The sequence below is a fragment of the Xenopus tropicalis genome, chromosome 3 (assembly GCF_000004195.4).
Source record: "Xenopus tropicalis strain Nigerian chromosome 3, UCB_Xtro_10.0, whole genome shotgun sequence".
NCBI classification, from domain to species: domain Eukaryota; kingdom Metazoa; phylum Chordata; class Amphibia; order Anura; family Pipidae; genus Xenopus; species Xenopus tropicalis.
The window spans coordinates 69,843,958-69,870,190 of record NC_030679.2 but is presented as its reverse complement, the minus strand read 5'-3'; the positions used below and the strand labels follow the sequence as shown (position 1 = coordinate 69,870,190).

Here is a 26,233-nt window from a genome sequence, read left to right as displayed (position 1 = left end):
GTAATTAATGGTCTAGTTACTAATAGCAAATTTGCAAGCTACTGATTTTATGATCATATCTTTGTAATATCTTCTGTTTTTGAAAATATATGCGCTTGCATAGATACTAAATGACTAAAGTAAAAGGGGACCAGGGAAGGCCTTAATAAGGAGGAGAAAGAGAAGGCTGTGGCAGTGTAGGCATTCTTCAGGTGCCAATCAGATGACCAGTTGTGGTTTGCAACCTCTGCTGCCAAAGGCTATGTAGGGTGCACCCAGGATCTTATATGGTAACTACAGCCTTAAGTTCCCATATGAAGTGTCATCACAGGATGACATAAGAGCTCCACTAAATACATTTTTCACCAAGTTTTGCTGTAAAAAAATGCTCATATACTCCAGTCATGTGGTTGTTACTTTCAGTCACTGTAGAGAGGCAAGCAGATGGGAGCCTATATACTGGGTTACCCGGAATATACTAGTAAATGGCAGAACCAAGAGGAAAAGCAATGATAAGTGAATGCAAAAGTTTAATTAAGGCAAAACAAGACAGCTGCAAAAGAAAAACAAGAATAAATATACAGGCCAGTGGTAGTAATTGCCAGGCTTTGGCAAAGTAAAGTAGTGGGCCAGAAGGCGGGGCAGGCAACAGTCAAGTGAAGTCCAGTATTGAATCTAAGGTCAGGCCATGCGGCAGACAAATGGAATAAGGAACAGACCAAAGGACAAAACCAGGAGATCCACCAGAACAGGGCTAGGAAACAAGGTGGGGGCCAATAAACCAGGTTGAGACTCAGGTACTAAGATCTAGATGAAATCTCAGGCACAAGGAATATCAGAACACAGGAGGGCAAGATCATGGCAAACAGCTTAATGATCAAGCACGGAGCAACTTATAAAGGCTTATAAAGGGTCTAAATTGATTAATGGAAAGCACACGGATAACAAAGATAGCAGGAATATAACAAGAACAATAAGAAAACCAGACAGGACAGCGTTAAGGACCTCCAGTGGCTCAACTGGTTAATGCACCAACAGTTTAAAAAAACAGAGCAGGAATCCAATACCAGCAAGTCCTAACAGTGGTTTGGAAAAAGTTGCAGTGAAAAAATTACCATTGTCTCCAACACATTTTGAAAATTTTTGCCTTTTAGCTAATTTTTCTTCTAAGCAAAAAGGGACAGATTTGCTCATCAATAGTAACCACCCATATACACTATGCATTGAATGACAATATTGTTACTATTGATAACAGGTAGTTTTGAGACACCAAGGGGCAGATTTATCATAGCACGAATTTGGGATTGTTAAAAGTACGATTGGAAAAAATTCGGAGGAACCTCAATAATTTCTGATGTGCATAAATTGCGCAAAAATTTGCGTTGTGGTCGGATGAAAATATTGTTCTTGCGATCCGAAAGTTACAAAATTTTTGTATCCGAACAATCATAAATGGTGCGAGAACCTTTCCGGATTTGAAACTTCAGTGCATGATTTTGGAAGCCTTCCATAGGACTCAATGGCACTCTGCAGCTCCAACCTGGCCAAAAGAAAGTCACGATACCAAAGCTTCAATGAATTCCGAAATGTTCGTAGTCATTGTAACAAATACAATTTTGTAGCGGAAATTAACGCAAACCACAGAATTTAACGAAATTTTGTGGAAATAACGCAAAGTTCTAAAGATTAGAAAAAATAAGGATTTTTCTCATTTGTACTCATTCGGCCTTTAATGAATAGGCCCCCAAGTGGTACCTTTACTTCTGTGCCTTTACTTCTTTACTTCTGGCGCCCCTATCCTCCCGCACGGGCGCGAGCGCACATGTGCAAACATTTAAAGTCCCATACGGAGCAGTGGGGAGAGTTCCCCAGTACTCCGTATGGGAGCCAAATTTAGAAATTTTGTTGCGGCGGGGCAGCATGCCACCCCTAAATTTGTGCCACGCTTGGCCCGGGCCTTGCCACAAATCCGGGCCTATCTGTATGGTGTCTATTGCATGTCAATGGTGGTGGCTGGTGAATCTTCTGTTTTTCTATTCAATAAACTGCTTATCACAGAATGACATGGTAGCAGCACCAGTGTGGCAGGTTACAGGTAGTCATGATTCCTCCCCTCCTATTTCTTAAAGAAGGGTGCCAGCTCCCATCTCCTGGAACAAGTGAAGAGGTTTTAGAGCAGGGGTCCCCAAACTTTCTTACTCGTGAGTAACAGTCATGTAAGAAGGCTCAGCTGGCACCTGACAAAGCTGCTGGCAATACAGTTTCTATCTGCTTGGCTGACATAGCTCCCTTCCATCAGCTGATTGCTTGTGCTGCCCCTAATTGGTGAATCCCCTGCAGTCATTACTTTGCCAGGATGGCCTAAAGGAGGGGGAAGAGGGCAGGCTCACTCTACAGGCAGAAGAAGAAGAAAGGCAAAATGACAAGAGCCTGCCTGATGAAGAAGCTGAAGGAGAGGAGGACTGGGGGAGCAGAGCCAGGGCATACACCACCCAGATACCTAATTATTGTTTTTGGCTGTGACAGCACATAACAGAAGCAATAGGCTAAACCAGGACCAGAAATGGCACAATACTAGCTGGAGGTACTTGCTTGCCCCCTGCCAGTGTCTTATTAGAATGCGTATTTAATGCTGCAGGTGGGTTGGTCACTGAAAAGCATAATTGGCTATACACTGGCAGTGTGGCTGTGCTGACAATTATTAGGATGAATGAGTCTTGGATAAGTTGTAATTTCCAAGCACCCATTGTTGACATCACCCACTATAATTCTGTGCTCTAATTGACTCCTCTGCATCTGTTTTGGCTACTCCCACTCTTGGTGATATCTGTGTTATTGTTGTTTCTGCATGTTCTGTTTTGTTTAGCCTGTCATCCTCCTGGCTGTCTGGCTGGCATCTCAAAGTTGTCTAACAAACTGGACAAAAGCATAATGCAATAATTACTAGGCAGGACCTAGGTGTCCAACTACCTGTCTGCAGTTTGTATAAACTGGAGAGACACCTGTATTAATACCACCAATGTTCAATTGGGGGTGGTTTGTCTAAATGTACTTTTTAAGATCCAAAATTCTGATTTTGATAAATTTGGTCTTCAGTGTTCGAAAAGCTAATTTAACCAGACAGGTCTAGGTCTACTGTAGTTGATATTAGCCTGAACAAACCAACATGCCTATGATTAAGTGCTCCAATGCACGAAACGCGCCAGGCGGTCTGGGTTTTTGAACCTTTTTACTGCCAACGACGTATGGGATACGCCGTGGCAGAAAAAGGGCTTAAACTGCCAACGACGTGTCCCATATGTCGTCAGCAGATGAACGATTCTCTCTGCAGCGGCGGCATGTGAGTTTCTAGCGATGACGGCCCCCTGGGCAACGAGCTGGGGGGGCTGTCATGTGGGTCCTGCGACGTGATCGCATCGTGTCTGCTGCTTCCTGCTTCCCCCCAACGATGCCGCCCACTGAGATCCTGCAGCCTGGAGGACAGAGCCAAGTGATCGGTGCTTCAGGACAGGTAAAGTGTTTTTTTTTTTTGCACTTACACACTTACACACACACTTACATACATTTATACACAATTACAGCACACAATTTAGCAGGTTTTTATATACACTCACATATACACACAACTTTTACACATGTACACACATGTATACATAAACACTTTTTTCATTTTACCACTTTGTTTTTAAATTCTTTTACCTAAAAACTGTTTATTTTGACAGCGTGACTATTGGATCAGATATTCTGACCACTAATTACACTGTTGTGTGACTTATTTTGTTGTTTCACTGATTTGCACAATTTTTGTGGTTTTATCGCATTTTTATCCCCGTATAAGTGTTCCTAATCTGTTTTTAGCATAGCTTTGCCATGTGTAACTTTGGTGTACAAAGATAACTTTACCTATTTTGAATTCATCAGAATGTGTACTTTCCAAAAATATATGGTTTTCTGGGGGTCTCTGTATAGTTAGGGGGTATTACGGCACATAATACGCTGACAGGGGGCGAGAAATCCATATGCGCTATTTTCATTTTGGGGTCAGTACATACCGCAGACTTTGGTATATCTATGCATATTGGGCATCAAACTGTTCAGTAGACCTTAGGTGTTCCTATTTGGGGTGACTTGCCTTTGTACACAAGAAATTGTGTGAGATAAATGCGGCAAATTGCAACATTGGCAACATTTTTCTGAAATGTCATAAAAACCAATAACTTTAGGAAAGCTTTGCAGATTGGTACTTTGGTGTAGAAAGGACTGTTTACCCTTGTTGGATTTGTCAGAATGTATACTTTCCAAAAATATATGGTTTTCTGGCGGTCTCTGTATAGTTAGGGGAAGTTTCGGCACATAATACACTGACAGGGGGCTCTGTATGCAAAAGCTGAGCTGGCAGGCGAGAAATCCTTATGCGCTATTTTCATTTTGGGTTCAGTACATACCACAGACTTTGGTATATCTATGCATATTGGGCATCAAAATGTTCAGTAGACCTTAGGTGTTCCTATTTGGGGTGATTTGCCTTTATCTGATCTTTATCAAGAAATTGTGAGAGATAAATGCGGCAAATTGCAACATTTTTATGCGATTTTCTGAAACTTAGGAAAGTTTTACAGCTTGGTACTTTGGAGCAAAAAGAAATGTTTACCCATTATAGATTCGGGGGAATGTGTACTTTCCAAAAATATATGGCTGGGGTGAGTGTACTTTTGTAGCATTATCCCACATAAAGTATGTAAATTTGTTGATTTTGCAGGAGCTGAAATGATAGATCATATGGGGGTATGTTCCCATTGGGGCCCCTACATGCCAAATATTTAGGTAAACCTATACATATTGGGCATCAAACTGTTCAGTGGACCCCTGGCGTTCAAATTTTGGGTGTTTTATCTTGGTACCTAACACTATGTGGGAGATAAGATGCTGCAGTGGAAGCTTTGTGGAAGCTTTGAGGGGATTTTTGGAAATGTCATCAAAATTGCTAACTTTAGAAAAGCTATGCGGCTTGGTGCTTTGGAGTAGAAAGACACAGGTACCCATTTTAGATTTGGGGGAATGTGTACTTTCCAAAAATATATGACTTTCTGGGGTGAGCATACTTTTTACTAGCTTTATCCCACATATAATGATGTAAATGTGTTGATTTTCCTGGAGCTGAAATAACAGAAATGATAGATCATATGGGGGTATGTTCACATTGGGGCCCCTACATGCCACATACTTAGGTAAACCTATACATATTGGGCATCAAACTGTTCAGTGTACCCCTGGCGTTCATATTTAGGGTGTTTTATTTGGTTACTTTATGACCTGTAGGAGATAAGATACTATAGACTGGAAGCTTTGACCAAAACGGCTGGCAGTAAAAGGGTTAAAGATGTAAATAAAAATTTAATTTTTTATCGATTCTCTGGCTGGCTGTGGTGCTTCAAGAGCCGTTTTTCTTCTGAGATTTAAGCTTGCTCCCTTGGGCTAAGGGTTCAGGGCTCTAAGCACCCGAATCAGATTTCGGCATCGGTGAGTGCTTCTTTACTAACGTGACATCTATTGTATGTGTGCCAGCTTTGAAAATTTTCAGCGGAAGACCAGGGGTATATACACCCGGGTCAACGTTTGTTTTAGGTAAAAGATTTGGGTGCCAGTTATGAATTCATTCATTTTGTAATTTGACGTATTTGCACACTATTTATATAAAAGTGTAGTGATGAGCGAATCTGTCCCGTTTCGCTTTGCTGAAAAATTTGTGAATCTTTCCAAACTAGCAAAAAATTTGCGAAACGGCGAAAATGTCGCACGTCAAAAAAAATTGTCGACCACGGCTATTTTTTTGTCGCAAGGCTATTCTTTTGTCGCCAGCGGCTATTCTTTTGCCGTCCGCGGCTATTTTTTTGTCAAGCGGCTATTCTTTTGTCGACGGCGACAATTTTTGGACACTCTGCAAATTTTTCTGCAGAAAATTTTTTCATCCATTTCGCGAAACAATCCGCCAATGGTGAAATGCAGAAATTCGCCGTGAATCCATGCCTGGTGAAACATTTCGCCCATCACTATTTCTCTAAAGCAGGGGTGGGCAAACTTTTTGGCTCAGGGGCCACATTAACTAACAGACGGGCTGGACCGGGCCGGGACAGCGTTACGCCCGGGGCTGCCATCAAAAATTATGGGGCCTCTCAGCTTCCCCCCAGCGACCCGCTGCTTCCTCCGTCCCGTCCTTCTGTTCCCCGGCTCCCCAGTGCATTCTTTTATATGGTTGCGCCCCGTGTGTGCTGACGCTGTGCGCACGCACGGGGCGCAACCAATCAGAGCCCGTCATTCTTTTAAGGGGGCCGGAGACGGCGGGCCGGATTGAAAGGGCTGACGGACCGGATGTGGCCCGCGGGCCGTAGTTTGCCCACCCCTGCTCTAAAGTCTGAACAAACCAACACACTTTATTACAGGTATGGGATCCCTTATCCAGAAACCAGTTATCCAGAGAGTTCAGAATTATGGGAAGGCCATCTTCCATAGAGTTCATTTTAAGTAAATAATTTTTTTAAACGTTTCCCTTTTTCTCTGTAATAATAAAACAGTACCTTGTTCTTGATGGTAACAAAGCTGTGTGGCAAAACAATCCTATTGGGTTTATGTAATGCTTAAATCATTAACAGATTTAAGGTATGGTGACCCAAATTTTGGACAGACCCCTTTATACAGAAAACCTAGGTCCAAAACATTCTAGACTTGGAAGGAGTTCATAGGGAAAGAGAGTAAATAGAAGATCCCAAGACCCCATTCTAAGGCGGGAAACCAAAATATAAACCTATATGATATAAAAAACAAAAAAGAGAGAGAAATCAAGAGTAAGAATAAAAATACTTACCAGAACAAGCAAAAACGGACAGCAGATACCTGAAAAAAGGGAAAATAGAGAGAGATAGTTAACCATACAAAATAGTAAGAAATTTAATTAGGAAAGGGCGAATATTGTACTACTTACATATTATGTTGATAAGTTTCCTTTAATTCTTTTCTTTTCTTTTTTTCATGTTACTTTATTTCGATGGTAATAATTATGCAAAGTAAACCAAAGATATAACTAGATATGAGAGAGACAAAATAAAGGTTAAACACAGTGTTACAATATATGTAAGGAATGTATAACAATGTGAAATGAAACTGTATGTATCTGATCACGAAATAAAAGTTGAATAAATAAAACCAAAACATTCTAGATTATAGGTCCTATACCTGTATCTGTTAAGCTTTTAACTGTATATGAGCAGATCAATTATTATAATGATGTCCTTAAAAAAATACAGTTAAAGGGGAAGTATACACCCTTGACAAAATTAACATACAGGGGGAGATTTATCAACCTTCGAGTTCGAGCATTGCACTAAATAAGAAGATGAAACTAGTTTCACTTTCTAACTTCCTCATAGAAGTAAAATACAGTATTTGCTAGTTCTTTTGACCTTCATCAGAATTCCACAGATAATACTTCTGTTTAAGGAGCTGCACCTAATTTAAAAGACTGCGAAATATAAATAAACAAACGCTTTCATTCCATAACTCTTTATCATCTGTAGCAGAGTAAGTGCAACACACCGACTGAGCCTGAATACCCTCAGCTGGCTGGTGAGTCTACAGGGAGTTTCTAAGTGAGGTAGAAGTAGAGAGAGGTCTATAAACTCGACATACAAAAAAATCTATGTTCCTGTACACACCCAATTGCCTGTCCAGAGGTCTGTAATACTGTTGCTGAAAGCATTTTTTGTTGTTTTGAACTGTATATGGAAGAAAACGGCGGTTTTTTTTTTCACCTGCTGCTTCCGGTTAAAATAAAAGGCATTTTTTCTTCAAGAGACTTTTAGATAATAGACTTGTATGAACCTGCCATATAACCTTTTCAATTAATTTTATAGGGAAGGGGGTATAAGTTTAATGAAAAACAAAACACTTTTAGCGCACAATAAAAATAGCATGTTTTATCGCCCTTTAGTGAATCAGGCCCTAGATTTCTTTCAGAAGTAAACATTCGTGTCATGATGTGAATCTAAGTTAAGAAAAGCCAGGCACAGTAGGAACTGCCTAGAAGGCTTTATATCCATTTGAATTAATTTATTGTATATGTACTTATTTCAGAACTTTAAGAACCTGGGAACTTGTCATGCAACAGCACATGATTTTGTGGTATCATCACAATCTGATCCCCACAGCTGCAATAAAAGTTGAATCAGATAAAGTCATGTGTTTTCTTTTGTTTAAGGCTGATGCCACCCGAATGAATGGGATACGCTCGGGTGCAATCACAAGTAGCAGGCGTAGGGCTGAATTTTCGGCAAGCGTTTTTCCGCTTGCCGAAAAAATCAGCCCTACGCCTGGTGTGGCATCAGCCTAAGAGTCTGCATCTGACAGTCAATTTAATTCAATGAGAAGAAAAAGTCAGACACCATCAGATTTTAGATGCAGGATACAGCTTCTGCATCCAAGGTGTATTACATAGGACGACAATTTTTCCATATAGTTTACACATCAGATTTTTGTGGCAAATTTTCCATGTAGTTTACACATCAGATTTTTCTATCAGTCCCATTATACTTTGACTACATGCAACTATGTACAACTTGTAGGATGTGTTCTGTCAAGCTAATGCCATCCTACAAAATCTCTCGTATAGTTTAGCTCTTAGAAGAATGGCACTGCAATAACTTATCGGCTTTCTAAGTTTAAACAAACCTTGCACACTCAGATGAATCCCATAAGCCATAAAAAGCTAGAAGGTAATTAGGGTGCACTAGCCATTGCTTGTCTTGAGAGTTTCTTCCCCTAAAACAGGGGGTCCCCAAGCTTTTTTACCCCATGAGCTGCACTCAAATGCAAAACTTGCCCGTGAGTAACACAATATGTGAATAGATCCACACACATAATAATAATCATCATCATATACAATATATAGAAATTATATATAATAGACAAAAAAAATCAGTGGGAATATGGCATGTTTTCAGCCATTTTTTGACAATCCAGTGTACAGCTTGTAAAAGTCAGCCTCAAGCAATCTCCCATATGATCATCATTTTAATGTGTTCTGTATTTAGATTTTAAAAGTTTTCATCCCTGAAAATCTAGTTTTGCAAAGGTAAGAAAACCCAATAGTCTTTGAGAGGTTTATTTTAAGGGTGGTAAACCTTCAATTTCTTTATCAATGATCAAAGTTCATTTTCACATCTAAAATATTAACTTAAAATATGGTTGCAATTTTACATACAACATGGATTTTCCATGAATTGATTGGAAAGGAATATGTCACAACTGGCTCAGTTGTTTGAAACTTATGTGAAAATGATCAGCAAAGTGCTAATCATAGTCTGTTATTAGCTTTTTACAGCACCTGTCTCAAAAGTTAAAATCTCTTCCTGCCTTTTTGTAAGCTGGAAAAGTGATGGAACACATTTCTCTTCAGCTGGCACAACCATGTTTAACTTTTGCTTAAAAACAGTTATTGCCCAGAACTTTTGTGTAACAGTTTTGCCCTTTCCCTAAAGCTCAAGGTTCACCTTATTTAATTTGGAAGTCATGTCTGTTAAAATGCCAAATCTGCCAGCAACTGAGGGTCACATAATTCACTGTGTGAGTAATCTTTTTCTTCTATAAACTGTGAAATTGCAGGCAACAGTAAAGCAGGAAGTCCTTGCATCAAGTTCATCCAGGAAGGCTTTGAACAGCCTGTGCTGAAGTGGCCTGGCACAAATTGAATTCACAATCCTCACTCTGGCTTTTATGATGAAATCAATAAGCTTGGAACAAAGTGACACAATGATAGTTCAGAAAATGAATCATTTCTACATAACCAAGTAAAGACAAGTTTTGACCCAATCATTGCAGGTGCACCATTGGTTTGAGGAGAGGGACATTCAGCTGCTAAACATAATCCTTGATATCTTGGTAAATATCTGTTATCTAGTTTAGATGTTTAGATGAGTCCACCACGTCATCAAACTGCTAGCTGAAGAACTCATATAGATGTATTCTTCTTCATCTGGTGCAAATATCATGACATGGCTTTATACTGCAAGTGACTGTGTTTCCAGAGAACTGTAAGGCCAAAACATATGTAACACTTGTTTGGCTATGAAAGGGTTAAAATCAGGCTAGTAGTAATATGACAGCATGGTTTACATGCAACTCTCTTTCTTAGGATGGGCCTTTGCTTAGGTGGAAGAGACCTGACCGGAAATGAAGGTGTAGTTGAACTACTGCTAACTGTAGCTGTGTAGTGCAGTTGGTAAGAATGGACACCAGAAAGGTTATTGCTGTTTAACTAGTAACAAGTTTATTGTTTATTGTCCAAGACACATATAGAGGCAGGGTTATCAGATACTCACAAGGCATGCAGATATAGAGGGTAGATAACAATATCCCTTTAGGACAAGCAAAGGAGGGTACACTGGTTTATCCCACCTCTTGGTAAAGTCTGGGTAGGGTAAATGCACCTGTCAGCTGAATACCCCTTTGGAGACAGGAATGGATAGATACCTTATTCCTCAGGTTGATAACCCCTAGCTTGAGAGTCCTCCATGTGAGTAGGGATCAGGGTTTATTCTAACCTGTCTCCTATCTCTATTCCATGGCCCTATTGCTGAGGCAACATTGCCGGATGGAAGGATACTTCCAGAATACTAATTCTCCTTTGATGGGGCTATTAGGCTGCCCTTGCTTGCTAGATGCTAACTATCTCACTTCTCCTAGAGAGTGCTATTACAAATCTGCTATGCTTACTAAAACCTTGTTTACGGGGCCTCGTTCCAGAGGGATGGTGTCCTCTGGGGCAAAATGGCTTTACTGAGGCCTGTTTCTGCTCCCAGGCTCAGTGGTCTTTCACCCGAGAAGCAGAGGCAGCCAAAGAGGAGGCGGAAGCATGTACAACCAGACTAAACTTATAGGGATTGTTTTATAACTGTAACCTGCGTACATGGGCTCTTACCCAATAACAGTAAAGATGTGAAGAGGTAGGGTTGTAAAGCCATAGGGAGCTTAACCCTATGGGTCCCTACACACATAAAACAATTACAATGGGAGGAGAAGAGATCACACTAGGACTGGACCCTTTAAGGCTTGACAAGACAGTGGACTAGGTGGAATGGATCACGCTGGTGCAGAAAGTGTTATAAGCTTGCAATGGCAAGGTGCTAGGGAGATGGGAGCATTCTGCAGCTGGGAAATAAACTTAATGCTGGCACAATGCTGGATTTGGGCTGGGGAGACAGGATCAGCCTGGTGCTGGAAACTGATGAAAAGTAATAGAAAAGCAGGGATGTTGCTGCCATAAAGCAAGTTGAGAAACTCACCTTATGCGGCAGTGACCTGCAAGTTACCAGGAGCAGCAAAAAGCCACTCCAGGGGACTTAAAGAGCTGAAATCCTTATTTTTAGATGTTGTCTCTTCTAGCAATGCCCCCCCCACTTGACCCACTCAGACTTGAAAAAAATGATGCAAGAAGGGGCGGCATCAACTTGGCCCCTCATGGGGCTTGAGAGGAAGGAATCATAGTAGGTGCAGTAATGGCAGCAGATTGGAGAGAATGTATTAAACTGTGTCTGGGATTTAATACTGCAAAAATACTGGGTTTAAGAGGCATATGTACAGCAACTAGTAATGAGAGGAAGTGATCAGAGAGAAACAAACTTTTGGAAGTAGGTAAAACGTTACAAAAAAACTACATTACCCAACATGAAAAAACTGTCATGTTTCCCAAGTACACACACAATTTGGCAGAAAAACTACCAACCTCCCAACCCTGCTTGAGAAAATTCAAATTTACTCATGTGGGAGAAATCTATAACGCAGCCTGCAGGTACCCAGCTCCTATAATTCCCAGTGGCCCATTAAAACGTTTTGATGTTGGCAGATATTGGGAGTTTCAGTTTCAAAACAGCCACAATTCACACAGACCTTGCCCCACTACGCCACAGTTACAGTCCCATACCTGACACCATCTTGCCTTACTATATGTACAATGCCACAGTTACAACACACTCCCTGTAAATTAATATATGGGGATCCAATGTAGACTCCCTATGGCCTGTAAAGGGTTACCCCTGCATGCACCCACCTCATTCTACCAATACGGTAGCAGAGCAGGGAGTTGCAGTACAACATAGGATAAGGGCAGCAAGGTAGGTATCAATGTATATAATAATGTTTCCAGGCAGAGAGACTGCTGCTGGTAGTGATCATGTAGCCAGAACAGGGATGACTACCCCACTGCCTGACAGCATAAAGATTTGGGGGTGGATACGCAGGTAGTATATTCTTGCATATAATTAAGCTCTGAGAGTTGTAGTAAGGAGGGCAGGTTAAGTATGACACACATTTAACCCCTTCCCACCCAACCAAACTTCATCAGACAGACAAGAGATATGACATTTTACCTACCAGACAAAGCCCCCTACGCACACAGACCAGATAAAGCTCTGTACCTCCCCCAACATTCAGCAGTTTGCAGCTCCCTGGACCCACAGAGCCTTCACCATGTCAAACACACTCTAAACCAGGGGTGGCCAAAACGTTACTTGCAGTCCACCAGTCGATCCCCCGTGAATTTCTGGTGGACCGCATTGAAGCTAGGAAATGCGTAAGTGCGGCAGGGATGCAGAAGTGCGGTGCGTTTATTGGGTATGCGTGCGTACACGGGGAGGATCAAAAGTAGATTGCCGGGGGTAAAAGTCTGGGCACCCCTGCTCTAAACTATAAATACTTCCCACTCCTTAACACAGAAATGGTTAATAGCATCAGCATATCAACATATATACGGTTAGAGCAGTCAGCGCTTGGCAGCAAAGACTGGCACCATAAGCACATTATGTAGTGAGAGGGGCTGGCAGGGGGCATTGATACCACAGGTACAATTAACTTTGAGAGTTGTGAATGCAGGCACTACAAGCACATTATACTATTAGAGGAAAGCACCCAAAGTACATTATATGCAGGAGCTGTGGGGTACCCCAAGGACATTATATACAGAGAGAAGCAGTGGGTGCTGATCCTCCAAAGACATAACATAGAGAAATTATGCACCGCAAGCATTATATAGTAGTAAGCATAGGGCACTGGCACACTCAGTGCATGCACAAGAACCAATGGATTACAGCACTATAAGCAATAAGAAATGTCTCCCAACTGTCCCGATTTTCGCGAGACAGTCCTTCATTTAACAGCTCAACCACAGTCCCAGATCCTTACAAAGAAGTCCCTCATTTCCCTTTGATCTACTGCACTGAACGCTAAAAAAAGATTCAAACTTAATTAAAAAGTAGCTTTTGGCAGAGAGCCCAGAAATCTTAAAGGAACAGTAACACCAAAAAATGTATATATTTCAAAGAAATTAAACTATAATGTACTGCTGCCCTGCACTGGTAAAGGTTTTGTGTTTGCTTCAGAAACATTACTAGAGTTTATATAAACCCTGGTGTGTAGCCATGGGGGCAGCCATGCAAAAGAAGAAAAGGCACAGGTTATATAGCAGCTAACAGATAAACCCTGTACAATACAATGGTGTCTTATCTGTTATCTGCTATGTAACCTGTACCTTTTCTCCTTTTTTCCAGCTTGAATGGCTGCCCCCGTGGCTACACACCAGGGTTTATATAAACTCTAGTAATGTTTCTGAAGCAAACACAAAACCTTTACCAGTGCAGGGCAGCAGTACATTATAGTTTAATTTCTTTGAAATATATACATTTTTTGGTGTTACTGTTCCTTTAAGATTTCTGGGCTCTCTGCCAATATATAAACTATAGTAGTTTTCCTGAAGCAAACACCCACGTTTTACCAGTGCAGGGCAACAGTACATTTTATTTCAATTACTTTAAAACACTTTCATTTTTTGGTGTTACTGTTCCTTTAACAAGCTTCACCTGCACTTAGATACAAATGTAACTAATAAGCTAAACAGGTCTCTTGGGGGAACTGAGACTGGCAGCTTAAAGGGCAATTTCACCTTTTTTAGCAAAACTGGAATAACACATAAAACAAACATGTTCAAACTTTAAATAACCTGCCAAATTTTCTAACATGGGAGTAGCATAAGGGGTGTGGTCAAAAAAATTTCACCATGCTACGCACACCATTTCTTTTGGTCCCTCTTTTCATTTTTCAAATGTTGGGAGGTATAGTAAGAAGCAGCAAATACTGGCACTCCAAGCACAATATCAATAAAACAAAGCAGCCATTGGCATCAAAAATACATTATATAGTAAGAAGCATTGAGCACAGGCACTCCATGCATATTATAACATTTGAGATTCTAGCATCTCCCCAAGCACTGGCTGACTCTCTCCCTTGCCAAAAAGCAAGGTATGTTGAGCTGTAAGGCCAGGAGCACTGTGTAACCTGTTGGAGGGAAAGCCATGCCTTGAGTGCATTGGTAATGCTGAAAATTCAAATATCTCTCACTGCATTGATCATTTTTCTGCTGTTAGACAGCAATATTATATTATAATAGGACAGTTGTACAATCCCTTCAATCACAATGCATCAGCATTAAAGGTCCATAATTATATATATACATAATTATCTCTCTCATACTCTATCTCCAGAATTGGCCCAAGTCGCTCACCTCCAGGGCCAGACTGGAGGTAAAAAGCAGCCCTGGCAAAAAAATCAAAGCAGCTCACATATAAACGTGCAACGGCCTATTACTCATATATATCGCTACATATGGGGTTAAAACTGCAATAAATCATGTGCATAAGGAGTTTTCTTTCTCACTTAATTTTTGCATTTTATTTAACACCTCTCCAGTTTGGTATTTCTGTAGCTATCTGCTTGCTAAGATCATGTTTAAAGTGGACCTGTCACCTTAAGAAATAATTCCAAATTATTTTCTATTGTGGTTCTCAAGCAAAATAAACTTTACTTACACTATATAAATTATTTTAATCTTAGTTTCTTCAGCTTTGGAATTCACAATTGCAGCATGCAGGCAGGGGCCATTTTGTGGACACTGTTCAAAGCAGGCATTGCATCCTGCCAATATCTTGTTTCTGTGGCAGTATGGAGGGACCTAATGCCCATGTCCATACACTGGTTACAAAATTACATGGTTAGGAGGGAGGGGGAATGTGAGGGGTGCAGCAACATCTAATAAGTTCTGAATTGAAAGTGAAAGTAACTGTCTGCCCCACCTCTATGCCTAAGGCATAGAGGCGGGGCAGGCAATATATGACTGACAGCTGGGATTTTTAAATGCTTTTATAATAGGTATGGATGTGGTAATAAAAAAATGATTTTGGGTTTCTTGTTTAATTTGAAAAGGGCTTTTATTATACAGATTTTTATGTCTGGGTGACAGGTCCACTTTAAACTAGCAACCAGGTGAGATATGGTACTGAATAACAATAGCAGAGCAGAGCAATAGTTTTTTGGCTGTCTGTCTGAAAGCATAAAGAGGCAGAAAAAGGCAGCAAATAGTTAAAAAATTAATAGAATTAAAAAAAAAAATTAAGACCAATGAAACAATTGCTACAAATAGGATATTTTAAAACAAACTTAAAATTAACTTTATTCTTTAAAGTTATAATCCATGCAAATTCACACTACCTCCACCATCCCCTGAATTGTGCAGCCAATTAACTACCAGATAGTTCAGTTATCCATGTGCACCCCCCTACTCACTTAAGAAATTAAGATGCTGGTCACCTGTGACTTCAGCTGAACGTAGATTTTGCTCGGGCACCTTCAGTGGCGATATTGGTCTCCTCGTTGAGCCGCCATTCACGCACTGAATATCGTAGGAAACCATCATCGTGCGTGTATGGCCAGCTTTACTCCCCACTTTCAATAAGGTTCTGCTTGCCCAAGATACAGGTGTATTTGAAAACAAAACACCTGCATGATTTGTATATACACCAGTGTTTTGTTTTCAATGCCTGATAAAGGGGCCTTAGAGCTCCGCAAGCTTGCAATGTATTTTTATTGTTAGCCAATATAGGTATCATTTCTACAATACTCTTGTATTTGTGGGTTTTTTTTTATTATTTTTTACACTGGCTAACAGGGTACTACAGTTTTTGTTTTATGCCCACCGATTCAAATTTCTATGGCCCCTCGCCCTGCTTTAGCATGCAGAGTGAATGGTGAGGAAGCAACGAGGTCTTGCGAGAGTGGAGAAGCCCGGACAGGAGAGGATAAGGGGAGGGGATAGAAAAAACAGGCGACCCAGCACCACTGATTGATAGGCTAATGAAGTAACCACTGTAGACAGATTTCCAGGCAAGTGCAGCGCCGCGCTGTTTCCATCATTGTTATTTAGCTACACTGAAGTAGTACAGATAAAAGCAGCGGCGAGTCTACGGCAGTTTAGCCGCAACTTCCAAAATGGGGGGGCACAGCAATACCTAATACACAGCTGTCGCGCAGCCAGCACATTGTCAGTCCTCACACAGTAGCTCTTACTACGTCAGGAGCTTCCTACCCCCTTTATTGGTCAAATAGGAAGGCTGTTCCCGTATTTCGCATGCTGATTGGCCTGTTCCAAGGACAGCGTACTAAAGCCCTTTAAAGTTCTGCAAATAGATCCAAGTCTGTTCCTGGTCTCCTTGTCCCAGGATCACAGGGTAGGTGAAGTGCGGTTTGGGTCACGTTTAGATCTGTGTTTTTCCGAAATACATGTAACTTGAGATAATAATGTGAGCAGTAGGTGTGTGACACCCCTCCGTTTCTGATATTGGTATAGTCCTATACTGAAATCTGAAGGCCTGCGGAGCGATAAGGTATTTATTGTTCATCTTTCTTACGGAGGTAATGAGTTAAGGAGAGCTCCCTAAACATGTCGCCTTTTTATTTCCTGCAGATTTTTTGAGAGGAAACACGCATAAGCAAAACAGCGCTTTTGTAAGCCTGTCTTTACTGGCTTTCATTGTGTGTGATTAAAAGGCCAAAAAAATATTGCTCATATAATAAGGGGCGTTAAACGTCTTGAATTTACACTTTGTATGGAATTGTGGCCTCACTGCAGAATTGGCTTATTTTCTACTTGTGCAGAGAGAGTCTTGTCACCTGCTGCTGATTTACAGATCTGACCTAGCAGCTATCGGGGTGATTGTAATGGCACTGAAACAGAAACTGGAAGAACCCAGATTGATATCCCAGCATTAAACGCGGACAAAATATGGCTGAATGGCTTTATTTTATATACTTAAAGAGATACTGACACTAGAAATGAAACCTTTTTTACATCTATCATAACATTGTCTTTGCATACTATTACTATTTATAATTTTGCCATAAAAGTATTTGTCTGATGCTTGTACATTACCTATCTGATTCCCATGTTCCTCTATGAGGGGGCTGCCATATTTGTGCAGCAGGAGTCCATTAGTAGAAGCTATAACTGTCAGGCTGAGAAGGGACAGTCAGGTTTAGGAACTTCAAGTAACAATTAATTACAAAAGCAGTCCTATAGGTGAAAAGTGATCAACATGTCCTATAGGTAACTATACCTATATTCATATTTTAAAAAGTTTTTTTCGTGTCAGTATCACTTTTACTTACCAGGCCAGTAATTATCCGTGATTCAAAAACTGCCCATAGTAACTTTCCTTATTGGGTTTTGTTAGATAGCTTGGTTATGTTTTTGTTCTGCTTTTGACAAGCTAAGCTTTGGATTATTGAAAATTACCAAAACTTTAAGAAGGTTAACAGTAACTAATACAAGAAGACCGATCATTAATTCAGATGCATAAAGTACTAGTTTTTATGCTGCCTTGTAATTTATGAATCTGAATTTATTAATAATCAGACTTGCACTGTGAATTATATATTGTGCATCAGCCCCTAAACTCAAATAACTGACAGCAGCCCAGATGATGTTCTCCCTGTGTCTGCATGGGTTTTCTATGGGTATTCTGGTTTCCTGCCACACTACAAAACACATACAGGCGGGTTAATTGGCTTGAATGTAAGAATGTAAGTGTCTTTGGCAGAGATCTTCTAAAGACCTGTGGTGACCTTGGTCTGAAACAAGACTATAGCACAGCATGTCAAGACTAATTCTTTGTTGAGTTTTAGTTCTCATTATATGGGCACCCATCATTGAGAAATTTTCCCCCATAAGAAGTTGGTCTAATAGAGCCCTCACTCCAGTAGGGGGAATATATTTAAAATAAATATATAAAAAAATTGCTTTTCATGAGTGATAAGCCACCCACAGTGGGAGGGGGCTTGGGAATTTTCAAAGATTGCAACCAAATGCAGCCAAGAGCACACTGAGCATGTGCAGTGTCACTGAGGGCCCTAGTTCATTTATTATGCACATGTGTGTGGCATGAGATGGGGGTGGGGGTATCCACAGTTTCTACATCACATGCATGCCCAAAATGAGTGAGCAGGGAGACTTACCGTATATACTTGAGTATAAGCCGATCCGAATATAAGCCGAGGTACCTAATTTTACCTAAGAAAACTGGAAAAACTTACTGACTCGAGTATAAGCCTAGGGTGGGAAATGCAGCAGCTTCTGCTAAGTTTCATCAAAATAAATACCAATAAAATTACATTAAATGAGGCATCAGTGGGGTATAAGTTTTTAAATATTTCTTTCAAATAAAAACTGTAAACTAGCTCTGTAAGTGGAGGGTCAACAAAAACAATTGTTTTATCAACAATGATACCTTAAGAGTACTCCGCAACCAAGCTAAAACACAAAGAGTTAAAATCCTTCAAAACTATATATAGTTTATATAGAATATAAAGTGAAATGTCTAGTGCAGAATGGGACAGGTGAGGATGGTAGATGAAGATAAATTTGGGAGCTGGCCAGGGCACTGGAGGGTCTGGTTGTGGGTGGCCTAATTTGCACACAAAGGACAGAGGGTGCTAGTTTGGAGGGACCCATGGCACCCGACTCGAGTATAAGCCGAGGGTGAGCACATTTTGGGTGCTGAAAAACTAGGCTTATACTCGAGTATATACAGTACTCATTATTGACATGCTTGTCACTATCCATGGCCACCTGCATCTGGAGTTCTTGTTCGTGTGGGTGTCTTAGTGCTCACAAGCAATGTATGTATGTATAACTTTATTTATAATGCACCGCAAGGGTACGCAGCACTGTACAATCTTACAAAATACAAAATTACACACAAGGAGGACAAGTGTTATTATAAATAAATACAATAAATATATAAATGCACAGGGAATAAGTGCCATGTGGTATGAGACACAGTAGGAAGGAGGTCCCTGCCCTGTAGAGCTTACAATCTAAGTTTCTAATCTAATGTTTTACTCATGTCTATGCACAAAAATTTCATGGGCCAAAGCAGACAACAAATTGTGTTGTGCAGAAAGAATTTTGTATGAAAACACAAAAATTGTGCTTAATCTGACCTAAGCACACAGTTTTTAAAGCTGCAGTCACCAAATTATTTCTGATTTGTGAGACCACCATCTTTATTAAATGTGTTCTTTGTACTTTTGCATTTTCCCCAGTTTGCTAAATTTTTTTTATGTTATATTTCTGCTTTTCAGTGGTCTTTGGGTAAACTGAAAAAGGGCTTCTGCTGTGTGCCACCCAAGAGCAGCATATATTCCTATTCCCTCTATATAAGAGGTCCCCAACCTTTTGTACCCGGAAGCCACGTACTAATGCAAAAATAGTTGGAGAGCAAAAACCTTTATGGGGGATGCCAAATAAGGACTGTGATTAGCTATTTGGTAGCCCCTTTGTTGACTGGCAGCTTACAGGAGGCTGTGCTTGACACCTGGAATTTATGCAACCTTTTTATACAAACTTTCCTCCAAGCCAGAATTTCAAAAATAAACACCTGCTTTGAGGCCACTGGGAGCAACATCCAAGGGGTTGGTGAGAAAAATGTTTTCCCCAGCCACTGGTTGGGGACCACTGCTCTATTTCAATCAAAAAAGAGACACACATTAAATCTGTAAGTCTGCATCACAGCCCATGAATTGGTTTATAGTTACTTGTTCTTTTATTTACAGTTGCCTTTTTTGTTGCAGGTTAGCATTTCCCTGTATCCTAGGATATGATAGTTTCAGCCAAAAAATGTTTTGTTTTGAGAAGCTTTCTTTATATATTTAGATCTCATCTGTAACTAAAAATCACCACCAGGTGTATGTGAAACAAAGCTTCTTACAAATATAATGGTGGTTGCATAAGTGTGCACACCCTCTTCTCACTGGGGATGTAGCTGTGTTCAGAATTATCACATTCAAAATCATGTTAAATAGGAGTCAGCATACACCTGCCATCATTTAAATGCCCCTGATTAACCACAAATAAAGTTCAGCTGCTCTAGTTGGTCTTTCCTGACATTTTTTTAGTCGCATCCCACAGCAAAAGCCATGGTCCACAGAGAGCTTCCAAAGCATCAGAGGGATCTCGTTGTTAAAAGATATCAGTAAGGAGAAGTGTATAAAAGAATTTTCAAGGCATTAGATATACTATGGAACACAGTGAAGACCGTCATCCTCAAGTGGAGAAAATATGGCACAACAGTGACGTCCCTCTGATATTGATGAAAAGACGAGAAGAAAACTGGTCAGGGAGGCTACCAAGAGGCCTACAGCAACATTAAAGGAGCTGCAGGAATATCTGGCAAGTACTGGCTGGGTGGTACATGTGACAACAATCTCCCGTATTCTTCTTATGTCTGGGCTATGGGGTAGAGTGGCAAGACCAAAGCCTTTTCTTACGAAGAAAAACATCCAAGCCAGGCTACATTTTGCAAAAACACATCTGAAGTCTCCCAAAAGCATGTGGGAAAAGGTGTTATGGTCTGCTGAAACCAAGGTTGAACTTTTTGGCCATAATTCCAAAAAATATGTTTGGCGCAAAAACAATACTGAACATCACCAAAAGAACACCATACCCACAGTGAAGCATGGTGGTGGCAGCATCATGCTTTGGGGCTGTTTTTATTCAGCTGGAACTGGGGCCTTAGTTAAGATAGAGGGAATTATGAACAGTTCCAAATACCAGTCAATATTGGCACAAAACCTTCAGGCTTCTGCTAGAAAGCTGAACATGAGGAGGAACTCCATCTTTCAGCATGACAACTACCCAAAGCATACATCCAAATCAACAAAGGAATGGCTTCACCGGAAGAAGATTAATGTTTTGGAATGGCCCAGCCAGAGCCCAGACCTGAATCCGATTGAAAATCTGTGGGGTGATCTGAAGAGGGCTGTGCACAGGAGATGCCCTCCACCTAAAAGATTTTGTTTTTCAATTGAGTGGTACAGTTTATAGGTCACATTAAAGGTGGAAAAAGTTCTGAAATTATTTATCTTTGTCTCATTTTTGTACAGCACAGGAACCTTTTAACAGGGGTGTGTAGACTTTTTATATCCACTGTCTGTGTGTGTGTGTGTGTGTGTGTGTGTGTGTGTATATATATATATATATATATATATATATATATATATATATATATAATAGGTATGGGACTTGTTATCCAGAATGCTCGGGACCTGGGGTTTTCCAGATAAGAGATCTTTCCATTATTTGGATCTCTATAACTTAAATCTGCTAAAAATAATTTAAATATTGAATAAACCCAATAGGATTGTTTTGCCCGCCAAAAGGATTATTTATATCTTAGTCTGGATCTAGTACAAGGTACTATTTTATTATTACAGAGGGAAAAATAAATAATTTTTTGATGGCCTTTCCGTAATTCAGAACTTTCTCGATAATGGGTTTCTGGATAAGGGATCCCATACCTGTAATATAATTTGTTGTTTTGTTGTTTTTTTTTGTTAGGGCAGTATGCATTTTAGTCCAGTATCTGTTACTTGGAGTTGCTTACAAAATCCTATAACGAAGAATCACTGCTGTAAAAATGAAATATAAAAAATTACATGGAAGTATGCTTTCCTATCAATTTCTATACTTGGGTATAGTGTGGGAAGGTGACAAAAATGACAGATGGATTGCACGTGTTCCGAGAGAGTCTTACTAACAAAGTAGGAATTGACACTTGATACTAGTAAAAACCTACATCCCATCACATGACTGTGGTGGTTTAGCAAAGGCAAATACTTCTGTAATAAACCTTCTATGTTGCTACATTGGATGTATAGTGTTGATCTGGTAGTGTATTAGTATCCGTGTACTTCTGTTTTCATGCAGGTTTACTGTTATGATAAACGATTTATTGTTAAAATAGGATTGTATGTAAGCATATCGCCATTATTTCATTGTAATGCAAACATGAAAATGTGGGATAAATAAAACTTTAAATGATTCTAACTCATATTTTTTTATTTGTAGACCTATTAGAAGTACTAATAAAAACAATAAGGTGTGAGAAAAATAAGTAATTTTTACATAAAACGCCTAAAGGCTTCAGGTACAGATATGGGACCTGCTAAACAGAATGCTTGGAGCCTGGGGTTTTTCGTATAAAGGGTCTTTCAATAATTTGGATCTCCTTACTACTACTGAAAAATCATTTAATGATTAAATAAACTGCTTAGGATTGTTTTGCCTCCAATAAAGATCAGTTATGATAATTATTGAATTGTGGAGTTTTTGAAGCACTGTGATCTCCTGAGCCATATCAATTATACAGACCAGAAGCTATACACAGGAGGCAATAGATTTGGGAATTTTAACCTTGATAAGCAAGTTACAGATATATGTATAGTAAAATGCTGAATATTGTAATGACTCGGATGAAGGGGGGTGGGGTTAGTTGCTGGAACAGGAATGATTTTTATGTTGCTGGCCTTCTTCAACATATTGCTATATACTGACAAATAATAACTGTTTAGTTTAAAGAAGTGAGCATTTATTTAGCAGCTTTTTGCACAAAATGTTGTATTTTCCTTCAGTATATTGCTATGGGTTAGCACAGCTAATCTATTTTGCTTAAGTACTGCCAGCATCCTATGTTTAGTTATATAGCCTTCTATCTCCATGTTATGAAAACTTTGTAACTATTTTTTTTTGCTGAGTTGATTACTTTGTTTTTTATTCACTAGGTCTGATCATGTGGCAAATCTCCAAGTGCAGAAGGACAAATGCATTGCTCGCTTGTTTAGCGAGACACCATCACAAGGCTGTGTTGGCTATCAGAAGAGAAGACATCAATGCATGGGAAAGGAGAGCCCCCCTTGCACCCAAACATGTAAAAGAACTTACCAGTCTGGGGTACAAAGTATTAGTGCAACCATCAAACAGAAGAGCCATCCATGAAAAGGTACAGAGCTTAGTTATCAAATGACAGCAAATTAATAAATCCATTTTATACATTATTGGTCTTTAATTCAAATTGCTTTGCTTTCAGAAGCATGACACAAGATTTCTTTACATGTTGAAGTAAGAGCTTGTAGACATGGATGAAACTCAAAATGTAGATGAATGAGAAAAGAACTTTTAATACTGATGCCAATTTGTCCAGTCTTAAAAAGATCATGAGTGCTGATTGTTTAAATTTGTATTACCTGTCCTCTCTGTAGGCTACTATTACCTCTTAGGGTAATGCTGGATGGGGCATTTTGTGGTCCGTGCCTAATCTCATCCAGTCAGAAATAACATTCCTACAGGGACTAAAGTCAGTTGCCGGTGGTAAAACCTAGGCATTCCATAGTAGCCTAAAGTTGCCTTTAGAAATCATAACTTTTTTTTTTAATTTTCTTTTCTCTGTAGTAATAATACAGAAGCTTGTATTCAGTCCATGTTGATTGTAAATTAACACGGGTATGGGACCTGTTATCAAACATTACAGAAAGATCCCCTTATCCAGAAAACACCAATTCCCAAAAATTTTGGATAATCAATCCTGTACCTGTACCAAGGCTCTTTATGTATTGTGTTTGCATTACAAGTTAATAAACCATACACACACTAGTACTGGCTGCTTGTTCAGCAACTCCTGACCATAGTTAAATAGGGTTGAAAAAAAAACAATCTATCAAATTCAACCCTTCCAAGTAAACCCAGCACACACAACTTATACTGACCCATCTACACACTCGCATACATAAACTATATATACAAACATCCATACTTACTGTAGATTTTAGTATCACAATAGCCTTGGATGGTATGCTTTTCAAGAACTCATCCAGGCCCCTCTTAAAGGCATTAACAGAATCTGCCATTACAACATCACTAGGAAGGGCATTCCCCAACCTCACTGCCCTCACTGTGAAAAACCACTTATGCTGCTTCAAATGGAAGCTCCGTTCCTCTAATCTAAAGGGGTGGCCTCTGGTGCGCTGCTCCTTTTTATGGGGAAAAAAAAGAACATCCCTTATCTGTCTATAGACTCCTCTAATGTACCTGTACAAGCAGCTTCTTTTTTTTTTTTTTTTTTTACAGAGAAAACAACCCCAACCTTGACAGTCTAACCTCAAATTTAAATCTTCCATTCCCTTGATCAGTTTAGTTGCATGTCTCTGCACTCTCTCCAGCTTATTAATATCCTTGAGGTCTGGAGCCCAAAACTGCACTGCATACTCAAGGTGAGGCCTTACCAGGGACCTATAAAGAGGCAAAATTGTTTTCATCCCTTAAGTCAATGCCCTTTTTTATACAAGACCACACTTTATTTGCTTTAGTAGCCACAGAATGACACTGCCTGGAATTAGACAACTTGTTATCTAGCAAAATCCCCAGACCCTTATCAATTAAGGATACCCCCAACACACTACCATTTAGTGTATAACTTTATTATTATTTCTATAAAAGTGCGTAACTTTGCACTTTGAACAAATTGAACCTCATTTTCCATTTTACAATTTCATCAAATCGCTCTGCAAAGCAGCAGCATCCTGCATGGAACTTGTCAGCAAAAATAGAAACAGTACTCTCTATAAACAAGTAATAAACAAGTTAAAAAGCAAAGGACCAAAAACTGACCCCTGCGGTACTCCACTAACCACACTGGTCCAATTAGAAAATGTTCAATTTACCACCACTCTTTGTAACCTTCAGCCAGTTCTCTATCCAAATACAAATATCATGTTCTATTCCAATATTCCTCAATTTTATCATTAACTTTCTGTGCAGTACTGTATCAAACGCTTTAGCAAAGTCTAAGTAGATGACATCCACTGCCATTCCAGCATCGAGGTTCCTGCTCACCTCCTCATAAAAGGCAATTAAATTAGTCTGGTGTTTTAAATTAGTCTGACCAAGTTGCGGTGTATTGGCATCTGTATTTTCCAAACAAATGGCCTCCATCTGATCTGGGTTTGGTCAGATATCAACTGGAACAGCTGGGAAATCCTGTTGAATGGGGGCCTGATGGGTCTGCTTGGGTGGCCCATTTTATGTGATTGTTGGCTTAGAAAGCATATGATCATGTGCATATGTGTTAAATTAATATGTATTTATTTCACATACATTTTAATTGTGTTGTGTTATTGATACATTTACAACACCAAGGAAATAAAGGCACAGGAACTCAAAACACATTTGTATTGTTGTAGGGAAGTGTTATTTGCAGCACTTTAATGCTATAGAATTGTTAAACACCTAACAAGGACCATTATGTATTGTGAAAACAAATTTATTGCTACAGGATAAGCAAGGGATCTGTATGTATATGGATGTGTTAAGAGATGCTAAAAGATAAGGAAAATAGACATGTTTGCAGCAAAAGTACACTGGAAATACAATATGCCACATGATGATATAGCATATAGTCTGTGACATTAAAGGGGGTATTCACACAAAAACAGTTTTTAATATCTAGAACTGCTTTCAATATCTAGAACATTTGTAAAGAACTTTAAAACAGCTGAACAGCTTTAATTGACGTAAATTTTATTTATGCATGTACACCTTTGGGAGTTATGACCATATCAGGGCAGGAGGCCACAAACCAAGTGGTTTTATATAGGTCATGTAAATCCAAAGTAACTTCTCATATTACAGGCATGGGATTGGTTATCCAGAAACCTGTTATCCAGAAATTTCCGAATTACTGGAAGGCCATCTCCGATAGACCCCAGTATAAGCAAATAATTCTAATTTTTAAATATGATACCTTCTACTTGATCCCAACTAAGATATAATTAATCCTTATTTGATGCAGAAAACTCCTATTTAATTTTTAAATGATTTTTTAGTAGACTTAAGGTTTGGAGATTCAAATTACAGAATGACCGCTTATCCGGAAAACCCCAGGTCCTGAGCATTCTGGATAATGGGTTCCATACCTGTACAGGTATGGGACCCATTATCCAGGATGCTCAGGACGAAGGGTATTCCGGATAAGGGGTCTTTCTGTAATTTGAA

The 26,233-nt window shown here is 39.7% G+C and overlaps 1 protein-coding gene across 2 annotated transcripts in view; it reads left to right on the top strand.

Moving 5' to 3' along the window:
* The first annotated feature begins 16,561 nt into the window (after positions 1-16,561).
* Positions 16,562-26,233, top strand: part of aass (aminoadipate-semialdehyde synthase) — a 44,363-nt gene continuing 34,691 nt past the window's right edge. The window contains 2 exon segments of one of the 2 annotated variants that reach the window (NM_001011437.1): positions 16,562-16,580; positions 22,969-23,186. In NM_001011437.1, coding sequence (NP_001011437.1) covers positions 22,977-23,186 — 210 coding nt within the window. In that variant the 5' untranslated portion in view covers positions 16,562-16,580; positions 22,969-22,976. 2 annotated transcript variants of the gene reach the window in all.